The sequence below is a fragment of the Phyllobates terribilis genome, unplaced genomic scaffold (genome assembly GCF_046119375.1).
Source record: "Phyllobates terribilis strain yellow unplaced genomic scaffold, ASM4611937v1 Scaffold_9__5_contigs__length_417890890, whole genome shotgun sequence".
Lineage (NCBI taxonomy): Eukaryota > Metazoa > Chordata > Amphibia > Anura > Dendrobatidae > Phyllobates > Phyllobates terribilis.
Window position 1 is genome coordinate 369,062,576 of NW_027362769.1, and position 17,503 is coordinate 369,080,078.

General features: G+C 44.0%; 2 protein-coding genes across 4 annotated transcripts in view; one reads left to right on the top strand and one right to left on the bottom strand.

Annotated features, from left to right (window-relative positions):
• Positions 1-6,359: 6,359 nt before the first annotated feature.
• On the bottom strand, positions 6,360-14,353 carry UBFD1 (ubiquitin family domain containing 1). Of its 3 annotated transcripts, none has more exons than XM_073645949.1 (7): positions 14,204-14,353; positions 11,658-11,921; positions 10,703-10,911; positions 10,366-10,431; positions 7,810-7,915; positions 7,252-7,334; positions 6,360-6,798 (listed from the first exon to the last, which is right to left on the bottom strand). In XM_073645949.1, the coding sequence occupies exons 2-7, from the start codon at positions 11,902-11,904 to the stop codon at positions 6,688-6,690; spliced, it is 822 nt and encodes a 273-aa protein (XP_073502050.1). In that variant the 5' UTR covers positions 11,905-11,921; positions 14,204-14,353; the 3' UTR covers positions 6,360-6,687. The 3 variants fall into 3 exon arrangements, with proteins under 3 accessions (XP_073502050.1, XP_073502049.1, XP_073502051.1); XM_073645948.1 differs by having other exon boundaries at positions 14,141-14,345; XM_073645950.1 differs by having other exon boundaries at positions 14,111-14,237.
• A 161-nt stretch (positions 14,354-14,514) lies between these two features.
• The window catches only part of EARS2 (glutamyl-tRNA synthetase 2, mitochondrial), a 9,865-nt gene continuing 6,876 nt past the window's right edge, over positions 14,515-17,503 (top strand). Inside the window, exons 1-3 of the mRNA XM_073645951.1 lie at positions 14,515-14,689; positions 16,690-16,845; positions 16,930-17,119. Coding sequence (XP_073502052.1) covers positions 14,554-14,689; positions 16,690-16,845; positions 16,930-17,119 — 482 coding nt within the window. The 5' untranslated portion in view covers positions 14,515-14,553. The remainder of the gene's footprint in view (positions 14,690-16,689; positions 16,846-16,929; positions 17,120-17,503) is intronic.

The following is a 17,503-nucleotide window of genomic DNA, read 5'->3' on the forward strand; positions in this document are numbered from 1 at the left end:
AGATTCCCTCCCTAGTGCAGAGCTCCTCCCTGTCAGCAGTGAGACATTGCGGACAGCGCCACCTGGTGGACGGCAGGTAAACAACACTTAGCTTCATTCTACATCACAGCTCGCTGTGTGCACAGTGTAGAAGTTTTTAATGCGTTTTTTTTTAATGCGTTCTTTTTTTTTTTTTAAAATGGGCACAACCAGAATTCCAAGGTTAAACTTCAACCCTTTCCTACCGTCACTACTTTTCATTTCTGCGCAATCATTTTCTTCCTCCCCTTCTTCCTAAAGCCATATTTTTATTTTTTTATTTTTTTTAAGCCCTTAGCGACCCATGACGTACATTTTAGTCATATTTTGCTGAGGAAAGTATGTTGCCGGGTGCGGCGCTGCACTTCCCCCTCTCCCGAAAAAATATAAGTGATCAAAATGTCTAATATACCCCCAAAATAGTATCAATAATGGCACCTCGGAGGGAAGGGCAACAAAAGTAATAAATGAAGAAAACTATTTAAAAAAAAAAAATGATGCGAATTGCATACTTCCGGCCACAATCTGACTAGACGTGTCAGGCCTCGCTCAGTACACTAGCATTGAGTGAGGCCGCACAAGTCTAGTCGGCAGGCGACCGCATGTATTCAGATCACATAATTATGGTCACATGACCGCCTGCTCCTTAAGCCAGAACCGGAGTCCTGATGGCGCAGTAAACATTCACAAGTCTGCAAACACAGAGCAACCGCAGACTTCTACCCCATCCTTTAAGTTTTTTAAAGAAGCATACAGGAATAAAATAAACCATCTTCTTTTTTTAGGGGGGAAAGTTGATAGTCCTGTATTTTTTCCTGCAATGTCTCTGTCCAAAGGCACTGGGGCCATGTTACATGAATACACGGGATGGAGGATAAGTGTATGATCGTGACCCCTACCAGTCCCAAGATTGAGGGTCTCCATGGCTCCAGTGTGATCAGAGCGATAGACAAAGAATCGAGCCTGTGCACTATTGAAAAAGTAGTCCCACTCCTATAGAAGTGAATGGAGCGCCGGTCACATACACACACTACACCTCCATTCTCCTGGGGGGCTTCCAGCACGCAGACCCTGACCTATAATGGAAAAAAATTCATTGACATGCAGTGAAGGTAGGTTTGTAGTGTAGATAAGCAGAATGACACTCCCATCGTTTCCATTCACCAGGTCCCTGGCACAGCAATCAATCATTATGTCTCCGGCCCTTTGCACTGTTATCCATCCAGCTCCATCCATTCTGCTCTACCTCGCGCCGCTGAGTTTCTCGGGCTGTCAGCGCTGGCACAGCAGGAGATTATTAGATGCAGGGAAGCTGCTCCGCTAATATTGTGCTGGACTGACAGCCTGACATCTACGCTGCAATAGTCACTGGGCATCTTATATCCCCTGGTGCCAGGCTCCATCCACATGACAGACGACAACTTATTGATCGGAGGGCATCCTATCGCTGGGATCTGCACCGACGGGCAAAATAGGGAACTTTTATCCCCCCTAGCTGGAGCAGGGCAGCATGTGCGACCTCATTGCCCATCAATAGAGTCCCTTTAATTACTCTCACTTTCACCGGAGGTGATATTATGACCCCCACACACCAGATGAGACATGTGCACAATAGTCATAACATCCTCGGCACCCCTCACCTCCAAAGACAAAGTGAATGGCGTTGGACTTCCCCTTTAAGTAAAATGTAGATCCCTCCCATCTAAATCTTTGATGGACTTTACGGGTCACCGATAGGTTGGCATGACAAACCGGGGTCTGCAGGAGACCCCTGTGGTTGTCATTGCCATGATGCTATGAGCGCCGCCCAGCAGTCCGCTCATAGCCAGTGAGCATTTCTGCTACACACAGGCGATCTGATGATCGCAGCTTCTAGTCGCCCCTGGAGACTATTGAAGCATATGGAAAAAAAAAAAAAAAAAAAAAAAAGAAATGTTGAATATATTATATATCAATATATAAAAAGAATTAATCCGATCGGTAAACCATGTGACGAAAAAAAAAATCAAAATGCTGGAATTAAGTTTTTTTGGTCGCCGTTGCATTGAAATAAAATGCAATAAAGGGCGATCAAAACATTGTATCTACCCTAAAATGGTATCAATAAAAACATCTGCTTGACGCGCAAAAACTATGCCCTCGGCCAGCCCCAGATCCCGAAAAATGGAAACGCTACAAGTCTCGGAAAATGGCACTTTTTTTTTAACAAACTTTGGATTTTTTTTTCACCAATTAAATAAAAAAGAACCTATACATGTTTGATATCTTCTACGATCTTGCAATGACCTGGAGAATCATAATAGCAGGTCAGTTTTAGCATTTAGTGAACATGTTTAAAAAAAAAAAAAAAAAAAAAACAACTGTGGAATTGCACTTTTTTTTGCAATTTCACCGCACTTGGAATTTTTTTTCAAGTTTTCCAGTACACTACATGGTAAAACCAGTGATTTACTTCAAAACTACAACTCGTCCTGCAAAAAAATAAGCCCCATATGGCCATATTGACTGAAAAATAAAAAAGTTATGCCTCTGGAAAAAAGGGAAGCAAAAAACGAAAAAGGCAAAAATGGAAAATGGCCCAGGGGTGAAGGTGTTAATTTCCCATAGAAACATGTATGGCATATAAGTCTCATCACTCTGACACGCCAGGCTTGGCTTGTCACTCTCCACAAGGAGAAATGTTTCCCTTTAGACCCCTGATGAAGGACAAGCAAACCTTGAAGCCAACTATACCATTAGATTAACCGTCCCCACTCCCGGGTGATTTTTCCTTTTTTTGTACATGCATGTTTTTTTCTCCTCTTCATCTCCCTTGAGATATAACTTTATCACTTTTCCATCCACATCACTGCAGAGCGCTGCTGTTTTTTTTGTGCAACAAGTTGTCGTTTTGAATGACACCAAAAGGAAGAAACAGGCAAAAAATTTCAAGTAAGGTGAAAAAAAAAAAAATGCAATTCCGCCATCATTTTTTTGGGTTTTGTTCTTACGGTTTTTACTATGACCTGGTCGCAGGATTCTCCAGGACAGTACGATTACGGCGATATCAAACTTGTATTTTTTTTTTCCTGATATTGCAGTGGTTTAAAAAAAAATAATAAATTCAGAACATAAAAAAAAAAATAATAATAATAATAATTGGGGTTTTGTCTCACTTTTTGTCCTGTAACTTTTGTTTTCCCCAAGCGATGGAGATGTATGAGCACTTTTTTTCATATCAAGCTGCCCTTTTTATTTAAACCATTTTGGGGTACATCTGATATTTTAGGACACTTTAAGGGGTGCAATGACCCCCCCCAAAAAAACAAGAAAATTTGGCCACTCAATATTTATTTTTTCCTTTTTATAGTGTTTACCACTCAGGTTAATGACTTCTATATTTTGACACTACTGACCAGATATTTTTTTTTCTATATTCCTAAACTGGAAAAAAAAAAAAAAAAAAAAGAAAATTCAAATATTAAATTTTTTTGGGGGTTTTTGTTTTTCCTTTTTAAAAAATGTTTTAACTTTATTTTTTACTCCACTTCTTCTATATTCTGAGGGCGTTGCAGTATATTATGCAATTTATGATGGGCTCCTAGGTAGCTAGGGTTCACAGTTGTGCCAAGATGAAAGCCATGGTGGTCTTTGAGTTATGAGGGGGGGGGGTCTGATGAGAGCTGATGTGTGAGAACTGCCATCGCTCCATTTAAAAGCCGCTGTCGGCTAAACAGCAGCAATTAGAGCAAGCTCCGGTTGCAGCTGTTACAGGCAAATGCCAGCTGTGTGGTACACAGCTGGCACCTGCCGACTGGAGCTGGTTCAGTACCTGATAGCTTTTTGGTCTTATTCTAGGATAAGCCCATCCACCGTCACAGGAACTGAACACCAGCTGGAAAGGACATACAGGAGGAGGAGTCGTCTGTCAGCCAATTAACAACACTCACAATTCTGATTGGCTGAGAGCAAATAACAGACAAACTAAGCTCCTCCTTCACATCCTTTTCAGCTGGATGCCAGAAAAATCAGTACACAGCTGTTCCAAACTCTGGTTCTGTGTTATTGAGAGTCTGTAAACCCGGCTAATCTAACCTGCGAGCTGTAAAAGGAAGCACAAATTAACCTCTGCTTTTTAATCTCGTATCCTATACACAGGGCTCATAATGACTGTTCAGTCCCTTTAAAGTCAGAAAATTACTTATTGTTTAAAATCGAGATTTTATGTTTAAAGAAAAAAAAAAAATTACAAATATATATTTAACTTTTCTTCAGATGTTTTTTTTTTTCATATCTTTCACAACCCCTTAAAAGTATTTTTTTTTATTTTTATCTGGAATAGAAAAATAGAAAGCAAAGAAAAAAAAAAAAAAAAAAAGGGCACACAGAAGGAGGGGGGCGATCCCCAAAAAGTGGCAAGAGTCAGTGCGTGACCATGTTAACCACCTAATGAGAACGCTATTTGTTTGCTCTTGATTGAAATGGATGATTTGTTGCAAATGGGACTTTTTTTTTTAATTGTATGGTAAAGATCTTTTCACAGTTTTAATCGAAATAACATTTTTTTCATATTTGCTAATATGTGAATTTTGGTTGCGTTTGCAACCTTTTATGCTTCTTATACTGGATATAAAAAAAATATATATATTATTATATATTTAAAGGGTTTGTTCCCTTTCAGAATCTCTCAGTTCCCAGGTGCATTTTATTATATAAAAAGTAAAAAAATATCCTTGCTTTACTCACCCTCCCGGGGTCCAGTGCTGTGTCTCCGCTGCATTCCAGCGCGACAGCTAAATCACTGATCTCAGTGGCTCTGCCAGTGTAGACTGTACACCTCGCTCAGAGCCGCTGAGCTCAGGGATTGTCTGCAGCGCTGTCACTGTGACGTCAGCACAGCAGTCAATATCAGATACCGTGAGCAGAGGTAGAAACTTCGTGCTGGGCCCGTGAGTGTTTTTTTTGTTTTTTTTTCAGTAACAGTCTCCAGCTACGGACCGGGGATTTCTGAAAGTGGTGAAGCCTTTTAACATGAAACCTGATTTAACCCCTTCACGACCTTGGGATTTTTGGGGTTTTTTTGCTCCCCTTCTTCCCAGAACTATAACTTTTTGATATTTTTCCATCAATATGGCCATGTGAGAGCTTCTTTTTTGCGGGACGAGTTGTACTTTTGAACGTCACCATTGATTTTACCATATCGTGTACTGGAAAAAGAGAAAAAAAAATTCCAAGTGCAGTGAAATTGCAAAAAAAGAAAAAAGTGCAATTTCACCCTCTACATTTTCACTAAATGGTGTGCCATTATGATTCTCCAGGTCATTACGACTTCGTAGATACCAAATATGGTATATTTTTTTTATTTCAGTGGTTGAAAAAAAAAAATCCAACGTTTGTAAGAGAAAAGAAAAATAAAAAAAACAAAACGCCATTTACAGAGACCCGTAGCGTCTTCGTTTTTCGGGATCTGGGGCCGGGTGAGGACTTATTTTTTGTGCACCAAGTTGACGTTTATATTGATACTATTTTGCCATCACCTGTTATTGCAAAGTTGAGGCTACCAAAAAAAAAAACAAAACGTAATTCTGGCGTGGTTTTTCGTTATGCCGTTTACCGATCGGATTAATTTAGTTAGTTTAGTTTTTCATAGATCGGGCGATTCTGGACGCAGTGATACTAAAATGTGTATTTTTTTATTGTTTTATTTTGAGCAAAATAGAGATAATTTGAACTTTTATATATTTATTTTTTTCTACTTTTTACTTTCTTAAATAGTCTCCATGGCAGACTAGAAGCTGCGATCATCTAATTGCTTGTGCTATACATAGGGGGGGTTAAATAAAGTCATTTTCTGATGACACATTCCCTTTAAGCTTTTAGAGGTCTCTATAGAATATCCTCCATACCCGATGCACACAATGTATTGCTCAGTTACACATTGACAGACTCTTTCTTTTACAGTGCAGCCTATCCTGCATCCATTTAATTATTATTTTCTATATTAAGAAACCCCAAAAAAAGAAAAACTTTTAAGAAAAAAAAAAAAAAAAAATACAATTAAGCCGGTTGATATCCCTCCATTACAGTGGTGGCAGGTACTAAATATAAAGAGAATGAATAGAAACATTTGCCGCACTTTATGGGGGTCTTCCTAGCAATCAGTTGGGTTTCTCGGAGGGGAACCTGCATGCAACGACGATGCGGCATCTGCAGGCGGCAGTGTCCCAAAGTTTTGCCGGGCTGTCAGCATCAGATCATCCAATACTCCCTTGAGGCTGCTGAAGACGACCTATATAAATCGGGGGGTCCCTATAGGTCTCCCTAGCAGTGACAGGGGGTAAAAGAAAAAAAAAAAGAAAAAATGAGGGGATTGCTTTATTGAGTTGGATATATGGCTGAGGCAGCTGCAGGTGTGATCCCGCAACGTGCAAGAGTTAAAAATGTAAACTATTTTTTTTGGATCGGTCACCTCTGGCTCCTATAAAATAAGCCTTCGCTGTCCCACAGGATGTTTTGCATTGGCAAAAGTTCCACTCCTGTAAGTTTCCGTGGAGCAGTGGAGAAAAGGATTGGATTGCAGGGTCAGGGTACTGGTGTCGGGGATGCGGGGGGTGGGGGTGAGAAAAAGGTTGTGGCGGTCGGTCGGCTCCTCCCATCGTATCGTGTCCTGTGCCAGAGGTGAGCGTAACTTCAAAAATACTGCCATTTCCCCAACACCGTGTCCTTTATGGCATCCACGTACTGTGCTGGCACCCAGTATACCCAGTAGTAAGAGGCTTCAGTAGGACCCAGCTGAAATGCCTGCCAACAAGAAAATAAGATTTAGTGGGATAGAAATGTAGTATAGTTTTTCTGATTAGCTGTGTCTCTTACCTCATGTGCAGGGCAATGAGGTACCTTAGGTATCCATTGTTACAACCACTCAGTGACAGTTAGGTATCCATGGTTACCACCACTAACAACTAAGCTACTGCAATGCCTTGCACATGGGGTAAATGACATAACAAATCAGAAGAACTATACTACATTAATTGGAGGTATTTGCTAATATTAGTATTACACTTCAGGATATGATTTTGGAGAAGGGAATACCACTTTAAGTAAACCAGCCCACTGGACTTCTACATCAATCTATCAATTCTCACCAATCCAGTGGTCAGATGATCATTTATTTACACTGGAATGGCCCTTTAAGAGCTGCAATTATATGTATATAATGTGAATGTACCTAAAAAGCACAGACAGGTCCCTTACCATCATACGATAATCATCATGTTCTTCAATTGGCTCGGAGATTACATTTTTAATAGAACCCATGGGGATTTTTTCTGTTCTTTCTGTATAAAAAAATAAATAATCACAATTCTTTGCAGAGATCAGATTAACCAAGTCTACAGCCTATAGAGGAGCCCCGACACAGAGCGACTGACGCTGAGCTGCAGTTATTACATGAACAGCCATGCCAATGGATGCCGAGGAAAAATCCATTTTCCTTGAGTCAAGCCATTTACATAAAGTATGCACAACATAACTCAACTCTTTAAGATTCCTGAGTTACCTCCTGTATTATACTCCAGAGCTGCACTCCCTATTCTGCTGGTGCAGTCACTGTGTACATACATTACATTACTGATCCTGTACTGATCCTGAGTTACATCCTGTATTATACTCCAGAGCTGCACTCCCTATTCTGCTGGTGCAGTCATTGTGTACATACATTACATTACTGATCCTGAGTTACATCCTGTATTATACTCCAGAGCAGCACTCACTATTCTGTTGGTGCAGTCACTGTGTACATGCGTTACTTGCCTTTTGTACCGATCCATAGCTGGTCTTGCTCCAGTTTAAACGTCAGTCTGACTTTCCCTCCTGATTTATTGTACATACCAGATATAGGAGTTGTTGGAAGTCTCTCCTGTAATAGAAGACACGAACGGTAGTAAATAATCGCTGCCACTTAAGGTTTCACTGAATGATCTGTAATACCAGTCACAGCCCACAAACAAGAGTGGCGCTGTTCATTAAAAAAAAAAAAAAAAAAAAGCAGATCCTCAATCTAAAAAGACAGAATACAGAGCTGGACTCTGGTTTATTGCCACCCCGGCACAAGATCACTGTACAAACAGGACCACGCTGGTAGTTGGTGGGGGTCTTAGTCCAAATTTTTCTGGGCTTCCATAACAGCTATTTACATAGAAGGTTATATCCATTAGTTGCATTGAAGCAATATTTAAAGGTGCTTGCTCCAAATTGAAGATTTTTAAGGGTCATACCTTGTTGATCGGTGGGGGACTGCTGGAACCCACAGAGATCGCCAGAATGCTGCACTTTATTCTGCTTACAGAATGGAGTGGCAGTGCACTTATCCCCCCCCCCCCCCCCCTCCGACAGTTCTGTAGATAATGAAGGGAACGGCGGACAGGCATCCAACCTGCTGCTCCATTCTGTAACGGGGAATTTTTTTATCCCAGTTACAAAATAGAGCGGCAGTTCGTATACCTGACCGCCACTCCGCTCATTCTCTATGGGGCTGTCGGAAGAAAAACGAGCGCACTGCCACTCTATTCTGTAACCTGGTTTTGCAATGATGGAAATAAAGTGTCTTGTTTCCTGATTTTTTTTCCAATAAAATTCAGAAAGAGAGACTGCAACATCAAGACAAAGTGAAGCCCCAATGTCTCCTACTAGCCAGCCAGGTTACAGATCATCTCGCGGGGTAAAACATGTCTTCGATAAGTCTAATGTCAGCCTAACCCGCAGATGCCGATGGGTTCAGCCGGAAGTCTAATGAGTATGGGGATATGCTACAGGTCGACCCTACGGACATACATTCTTAATTTATTTTATCACGAAAAAGATAAGCAATGGGTGACCCCTGAGAAGGAAGCCTTACAGGGGTCTACTTTGGTTGACCCCTTTACAGCAGCCTCCTATACCATCTTCTCTGCCAGTGCTGAAGTTCTGGGACAGGAATTCAGCCCTTTTAGGTTTATCTTCTAACCCTAACCCTCTTAATCCCATTTTTAAAAGACCTGACTTTCTCTTAAGGGATGGGACGGTCGCACATTCTGCTTTATCTGAACTAGACGCCCAAGTCAGACATTCATGCAGGGATGTAAGGTGATGCACTTGACGCTTTATGAGGGGGGGGGGGAGCCAAAGGAGCCTGGCTTCTGCACTATAAACTCTCTAAGTAATCCTCTCTCTCTCTAAAGGGGCCTCATATTTGAATAAAAGTCTAATGCATTTAGTTATCCCACACCATTGGAAGACCTCCCAGGTCCCCTCTCGTGGAGAGGCTGGATACCTTCCTGGACATTTCTAGGATGGAGGAGCTCCTCGTCTGGGACCACAATAGGACTGACCAGTTCTTCAGAACATTGAGCCCTTTGGTTTCTGAAGAATTCCTATCTTGGCTGGATAAGCAAACCAATGCAAGACTAAGGATGAGCCAACACCTCCTCGCCACCATTTCTTTGTGTCTTCATCTCCCTTTCCAATTTCTCACCTTTTTTCTTCTTCTTTATTAACATTTGTTTTATAAAAATACTAGTACATAGTTAGTCATCCTACTTGACTTGTCGGTTTATGAATTGTTTGTATCTCTCGTAATAACTGAACCATAATGTGTATGGGGACGCTGATGGTCAGGGGAGACATTGATCGTGCATGTTTGATTTCGGACATTATTCTCCTGGAGAGGAGCAGTCAGCTGAAGTGTCAGTCAGCGGCTCTCTCAGAGAGAACACAGGAGCGGCATAGACAGAGCTCCTGCGTATGGTAGTCGGCTGAAATGGCTATTGGATGAATGATCGGCTGAAGCATCGTTCGGCTGTCAGCCATCTAATGTGTATGGGGCTTTAGGTCTGACTATCTGCCCTGGATGCGGGTTGGAAGAAGCTGGTCTCGTTTTCGGAGAGCTCTCACTTAGGCCCCTTCTGGAATAGGGTGCATAACCGTATCTTGGAGTTATACGGCTTAGGATTATCTGTCTGTTAGGGGTTTTTGGGAGATAATGTGGTAGAAAATGACAGGGCTACAGGCATAGGCAGAGGAAAGATGCAGCCGGCAACCGCATCTATAATAGAATGAGAACGAGCGACCACCTCAGGTCGGCTTCCAGTCTTGTTGGGGAACGATAGAGCCAGCTAAACACCTTGTAGGCTGTAGCCGCTGCATGAACATTGTAGTGTTACATGGTGGCCATTTAGATAAATGACTGTGTATTACAAGACAAACTCAAGCCCATCAGAGAGTCCCCTCTATTCTGGCTTATAGAGTTGGGGTCCTAGGTAGACAACACCCCGCTGAATCATGTCAGCCTACGCCAGGTATCACGGGTCTCCAGGATAAGAGGATCCTTACCTGCACACCTTTCAGGGATGGCATGACGTCTTCCGGTTTGCCCTTGTCCAGTACCTTTCTGTGTTGCTTAAAAATATAAGACAACAAAACTAGTAAGAAAACAAGTCTGGAAGGAAAAAATGCAAAATACAGATAAGTGCACATTGCATCTGCACAGGTATATGCTTGATAGATGCTTTGCCATTCATGCACCATAATGCAAAAAAAAAAAAAAAAAAAATTGAAAGATACTATACTGCACGGTATACTTTATTTTTTGCTATGGCCCAATAGTAGAGTCAGACGAAAGCCAAAAGACCACTAGTTTGGCCTCCGCACCACCAGACTGTCTCATTACCTTCTGCCGGCACAATGGCTCCTTCTTGTTTTCCTCCTCCTTCACCTCTTGCTGGATGGTCTCTTTGGGGGTGGTAACAGCCAGTACGTCATTGATGGTGGAACCTACCACCATGACTTTTGCTCCATTGGTAACTTTGATTTCCCGTAGTGTTTTGTCCTCGGGAAGCAGCCCTTTAAACATGACTTTCTGCATAGCTGGTGGAAGACCTGAAGGAAACGCGGACGTACAGGTTTTTAAAATACTTTGTGTTGAGTTATACGCTGCAAAAATTTGGTCATGGAGGTCTTAAAACCCCATTAAATTTTTTACAAAACCCCATAACACTGCTATGCAACACCTTACCAATCCTGTATAAACGCTTCCCTGGTTACACGCCAGTCTCTGTGCAAATTGAGGTGAAGCCATAAAACAGAGTCCTAACTCTGTTCTTTCTGGACCTTATAGGGGTTGTCCATTTTGAGAAAAAATAAAATAAAATTGGTGGACAGGTATGTGATGTTTACAAATAAGAAAAATAGCATGACTTACATGTGGAGCCCCCTGTCGCTCCAGCACCATCTTTCCGACGCTCCCCACTGGTTTATAGAACAGTCCTCGACATGACCGACAAAGCCAGGGAAAGGGATGTCACATGAAAGAGACCAGTGTGTAGCGGTGGGAAGGCGGCACGACAGGTGAGTGAGGTCTATTTTGGAATTTTAAATTTGCAAGTCAATTTTTTGTCAAAATGGACAAACCCTTTAAGTGCTGCCATTATTCATACACACAGTAAGCGAGCGTGTCATATGCGGATCCACAAGAAAGTGAGAAGAATATGTGTGCCGGAGGTTGGGATTTGTATGGCAGACATAACGCTCGTGCCAATCCTTAGATACTACATAGGAGGGTTTTTCGCAGAGTTCCCCTTTACAGGGTCGATCACAGATGCCCTTTAACCCGTTGGTGGCCTTACCTGTGAGTGTATGAATCTTCTGTTTAAGGCTTGCTCCTGTACTGTCCAATGGAAGCTTTACATCGTACTTGTTCTTATTCCAAATAATCTTAAACTCTACAAGCTCTTTTTCGGACTCTGAGTCCCCTCCGTTGCTGAAGGCGCCGTCCTCTTCTGGTTGTGCCGAGCTGCCGTCCTGAGAGGCCTGAGGATTTCCGTCTCCAGCGTCCTCACAGCTCAGCTGTGCCTTCTGTCCATCCGCCTCCATTCCCAGCTCTTCCACTTCTATAGGGGACAGGGACGAGAGCGGGTCAGTTCAGCCACTCACAAAACAGATCATTCCACACGAGTCGGATGATCGCGTCAGCAGAATGACGGCAAACGGTCCCGTAGCCATCGCCAAGCTCGCGCTAGGGGCAAACAAACTCACTGCCTGCAGCAAAGTATTATCATGGTAGACGTCTGATATGTACACTGTTAAAGGTTAATGATATGGCGGTATTAATTTCCCAATAGAAGCTGTCCTAGAAATTGTCTGTTGAATATATGTGTACGCAGATAAATGGTATACTATAGAAGAGGCTGGCACCAGTGTCACCAGTCACCTGGCAGGGCCGATGGTTCGATAACATGGCATGCAGCAGAGCAGGAGCCGCGCTACACTACATCACGGGGAGGCAGACGACATCCCAAACACTAGACAAGTGATATATGACAGCGACCTCTGCATCAGGTGTCAATCAGGGGATTCATGACACATTAGGTCCCGTGCCACACGATATAAAAATATATTTAGGACCAAAGAAATATCAGATCGGTAACATGGGCGCTGATCCTAACAGGGCAATCAAAAAATGAAAGGGTCACAGACTCTTCTCGACACATCTGTACTCCCAGCATCCTATTAATGTGCGAGTCTATTTTAGATAAATTTTGACGTTATGTTAAAAGAAAATATATACTTTTTCTACATTACAAGTTTCTATTGGTGGAAGCACCTTCTAAGTTTTGTGAAAAAGGGCTCTAATGTAATAGCGAGTGCAACTCTTCTGTTAGCTTCATTCAAGAGAGATGAAGACAGGTCATAGACTGTAATAACTGCCTGAAATAAAGCCAACAGGGGCCAAGAGCAGGCAAAGGGGTGCAGGGCTTAGAATAGGATTGGTGACCTTCATTCTAAAAATTGGTGAAGGGAACTTCTGCTGAGTCTCTGTGGCAGTGGTGATCAACCATTGGCACTTTAGTTGTCGCAAGACTACAACACCCAGCATGCCACAACAGTCTGTTATTGGCAAACTACCGTCTCCAGCATGCCCCGACAGCCTGCTATTGCAAAACTAAAACCCCCAGCAAGCCCCAACAGCTACATGCTGGGTGTTGTAATTTTGCAACAGCTGGAGAGCCAGAATTTGAGCACTAGTGCCCTGAAGCATGTCAAAAGTTTTTTTTTTTTATTATTATTATTATTATTATTCTTCAAGGGGCTGTCCAGGCATTAAATCAATTTTTGCTGCCCTGGTCCGCTAATCCATGGCATCAGGTCTTCACTTTTATGCCTCCTGTAAATTAATGGCATCATTGGGAGTGTTTGCTAGAGATGCCCAGATGGGAGCAAAAGTGAATGCCGACTGCCATGAAGAAGCAGACGGGACGCCGGACCAGGGTAGCGCAAATGGAATTGCTCAGCTCTCCCAGAGACAGAGATGGCATTGCACGCTGCGACTGATCGATGCTCGGTGAGTAGGAAGCACAGGGCGCATTAATAGGTTATATGCGCAATACCCACTGAGCGGCAAACAGTCGCCTCACTGGCCCGATTGCTCTCCACACCAGGCAGATCAAACATGTTCCCCTTTAAAAGTGAACCTGAACTATATCCACACATGCCCGGGTATTCATGGCAAACAAGGCAGGGCCTCAGAGCCAACACATTCACACACACGTGGCACGATGATTAGCGCTCGGCGCGGAGGGGAGCTCTGTCGTAGTGTGAGGATGACACAAGTGATGCCTACACTGGGCATGGGGCGCACTATAGGGAGCGCCCTATGGGAAGTGGCGCCTCCACCATCGGGTGCAGCAACTTTTATGCAACTCAAAGTGAAAAGTTGCCACAAAGTATAACTTGTGAGCAGATGGCACACGGGGGAGTGAAGTGACCTAGGGGAAGGGGCATGGGAGGCCAGTACTGCAGGGTGCAGGGGGCACACATGGCAGCCATGCTGGCACACAATGGGGGGTACAATGACATATGGCACTAGGAGGGGCAGGGGAGGCACAGCAGGCACACAGGACTCACAGATGGCACATGACCTGGGCACAAAGTTAGGACATGCTCCTATGAAGGAGGGCATGCCGGGCAGGCAGCAGGGGCAGCACAGCAGGCAATGCCTATGGCAGCTGGCACAACAGACTAAGGGACAGAGCACCAAACAGCCGCAAATCTCAGGACTGGACAGAGGAGGAGAACACACCGCTCTGCCCTCGGGGGACCCGGTACTAACCGTCCTGGGACGCCATGATGATTGTGTACAAGTCGCCAGCGCTAGTGCTGCCGGGAAACTCACAATCACACGTTTTTTGGTCCGCGTCGGCAACCGTAGGCCTAGCCAGAACCGGAAGAATAGCTGATACCATAGAGACAAGGCAGATACTAAAATGTACGGGCTACAAGTAGGTATGCCCTTAATTGGTCACGTGGTCGCAGCTTCCGGTTTCTTTCCGAGTGCTGAAGATACCATAGAGACTGTGGACAGGATGTTATAAATGTTCGCCAGCTAATAGTTATGCCCTGCTGTAGACGCCATTTTGTTGAAGACAAATCGCCGTCGACATCTAATATAAATTTACAATAAAATGGCTCCTGTAATGCGGACTTTTTTTTTTTAATAATCTGGCCAGCAGTGGGTTTACTTTTATGAGAAGGACATCAATAGGGGAGATGAGGCTGCTGTTAGGAGGGGTTCTGCTTCCAGCAGTGCGCCGGGGAACCAGGGGGTGTGCAGGAGGGCCACATACAGAGATTCGGGTGCGATTTGCTCCCAGCCCCACAGGTAACTTTACTGACAAGGAGACAGACATGTCACGTTAGTATTAGCATCTCCTCCCTCCTGAGTGCAGGACTAAACTACACACAGGCTGTGTTGTAGTCTGTGTAACCATGGAAACACATAGGCCTGCTCAGGAGCTGTAGTCTTGTGTAACCATGGAAACACATAGGCCTGCTCAGGAGCTGTAGTCTTGTGTAACCATGGAAACACATAGGCCTGCTCAGGAGCTGTAGTCTTGTGTAACCATGGAAACACATAGGCCTGCTCAGGAGCTGTAGTCTTGTGTAACCATGGAAACACATAGGCCTGCTCAGGAGCTGTAGTCTTGTGTAACCATGGAAACACATAGGCCTGCTCAGGAGCTGTAGTCTTGTGTAACCATGGAAACACATAGGCCTGCTCAGGAGCTGTAGTCTTGTGTAACCATGGAAACACATAGGCCTGCTCAGGAGCTGTATACACAAAAGCATTCAGTTATTTAACCCCTATCTGCACTTCCTCTATGATCAGCTGTGGTAACATTCACAGGGTGGGGGGTAACTATTGTGGCTGCATAGGTCACGCCAGGGCCTGGAGTTTAGGTGGGGCCCCCAAAAGACCTCAGCTTGCAGTGGGGCCCCTGAGCTTATGACACGGAGCACGCCACATGCTGCAGTGACCAAGATCAGAGCTAACGCCAATCCAGAGGATAAATGATATTTTACAAGTGCCACCGACTGATTATGGCTGCACTGACCCCCTGCAGCTCCGCTACCGCTGCTTCCTGCTGGTCGCTACTCCGGGTCCTGTGTGGACACGCTGCGAATGATCGCTCAGCCGGTGACTGGCCGCAGTGGTGACCAGCAGAGAATGAGTAAGCATCGGAACGGGAGCTGCAGAGGGATTGGTGAGTGTGAGTATTAATGCTTAATTCATTTATTTTATTTATTTAACTAGTCTTAGCCCATTAGAAACCAATATCTATAGTGAGGCTGAAAGAAATTGCAAAAACAAAAAAAACAGATCGATAAAGTTTTTTTAAAACAAAAATGTTACAAAGTCTTAGGGCTCGTTAAGACGACCATGATGATTGGTCCGATCTCAGGGCGTCTCCTGACCAGAGCGTGACGGCTTCATATATTTCTATAAGGCGAGACGAGCGGTCAGTCCGTGCATTGTGCTCCTAGATTGGACTGATGAACACGGGCATCTGAAAGAGCCCCAGTATCACCATGTCTGTAACCACCTGAATTATATGTGCTATTCCCATCTGCCTCACTCTGCATCCTCGGATAGAGCTTATAATCGGGATGAGCAGACCGTGGAAGTTCAGGCTCTCATACCAGAACTGTACCTAAACTTCAACCTGAACCCGAACCCCATTGAAATCAATGGGAACCTGAAGTTTGGAGCTGGAAAATCTCTCTCGCTCGCTCTTTTTCTCTCTCGCTCACTCTTTCTCTCTTTTGCGCTCTTTCTTTTGCACTCTCTCAGGTTCGCTTATCTCTACTGATAAATACAAGCAATTTTGCTATTTGCTGCTTATTATAATTGTCATCTGTTCTTGAGATATTAACACTTTTCTTTTGTTTAAAGCTCATTGCCTTGGAGACCGACCACCGCTGCTAGAATATGCTCTTTTCTATTGAGCTTGTAAGCTCTGTATTGAAGCTGGCCAGGATCGCTGGAGCGCTTTAATACCTCTTATTCCCACAGTGCTTATAAGCTAAACAACAGTGGTGGTCGGTCTCCTAGACAACAAGCTTAAAAGAAAAGTGTTAATATCTTGAAAACGGCTTCAAATGTTAATAAGCAGTAAATTGCAAAAGTGCTTGTATTTACAAACTCTATGCAATGAAATATCCATCAAGGAAAATGGATATAACCCTTTAAGTTATAACATTACTTACCCCACATAGTGAACGTCAAAACACGGTTGCTACACTCCACCAGCCCTTCACTGCAGTTATGTAGATATGAGTACAGCGCCCCCTTTTGTCATTAGCATTCCCTTGTCTCCTTAGGATTTCTTCATCTGGGCGGCCTGCGCACGGCTCTCTACAATTACCTATTCGCTAAGAAACACGGAGGAGTCTTTATTCTGCGCCTTGAAGACACCGATAGAAGCCGACTGGTCCCCGGTTCGGCGGAGGGGATAGAGGACATGTTGGAGTGGGCAGGTTAGAGCATCGCTTTGGGTAGATGGTCTTTTTTTTTAATAGTAAAATACAATCTTAATGACGTAGCTCATGTCTTCTCCCCAGGGATCCCGCCAGACGAGAGTCCTCGACGAGGAGGCCATTATGGACCCTATGAACAGTCGCGGCGTCTGAATTTATACCACGAGGCCGTGCAAACATTGCTGGAAAGCGGAGCGGCTTATCGCTGCTTCTGTACTCAGCAGAGGCTGGACCTGATGAAGAAGGACGCGCTGAGGAGTAGACAGACGCCCCGGTAAGAGAACGCGCCCACCAGAATGCCACCAAATGTGGGGTCATTACAGCCCCTAGGGCAGCCATATTGGCCATAACACAGCTTTTCCTGTAGAACAGATAAGACCAAGAAACAACTACATTTCACATATCTTGTGATTTGCCTTTTCTATGTTCTCGATATCACACAGCCACCCATATCAGATTGGTCAATGTCCGATTTCTAGCAGCCCCACCATTAAGCTGATGAAAAGGACCGTGGCACAGCGCCACACATTTGGTAGTGGCTCTGCCTGGTATTACAGCGCAGTCCTATTCACTTGTATAGGAGCGATCTGCAGTACCAGGGACAGATGCTCCAAAATGTGTGGAGCTTGATGAGCACTTGGCCGTAAGTCGGCCTCCA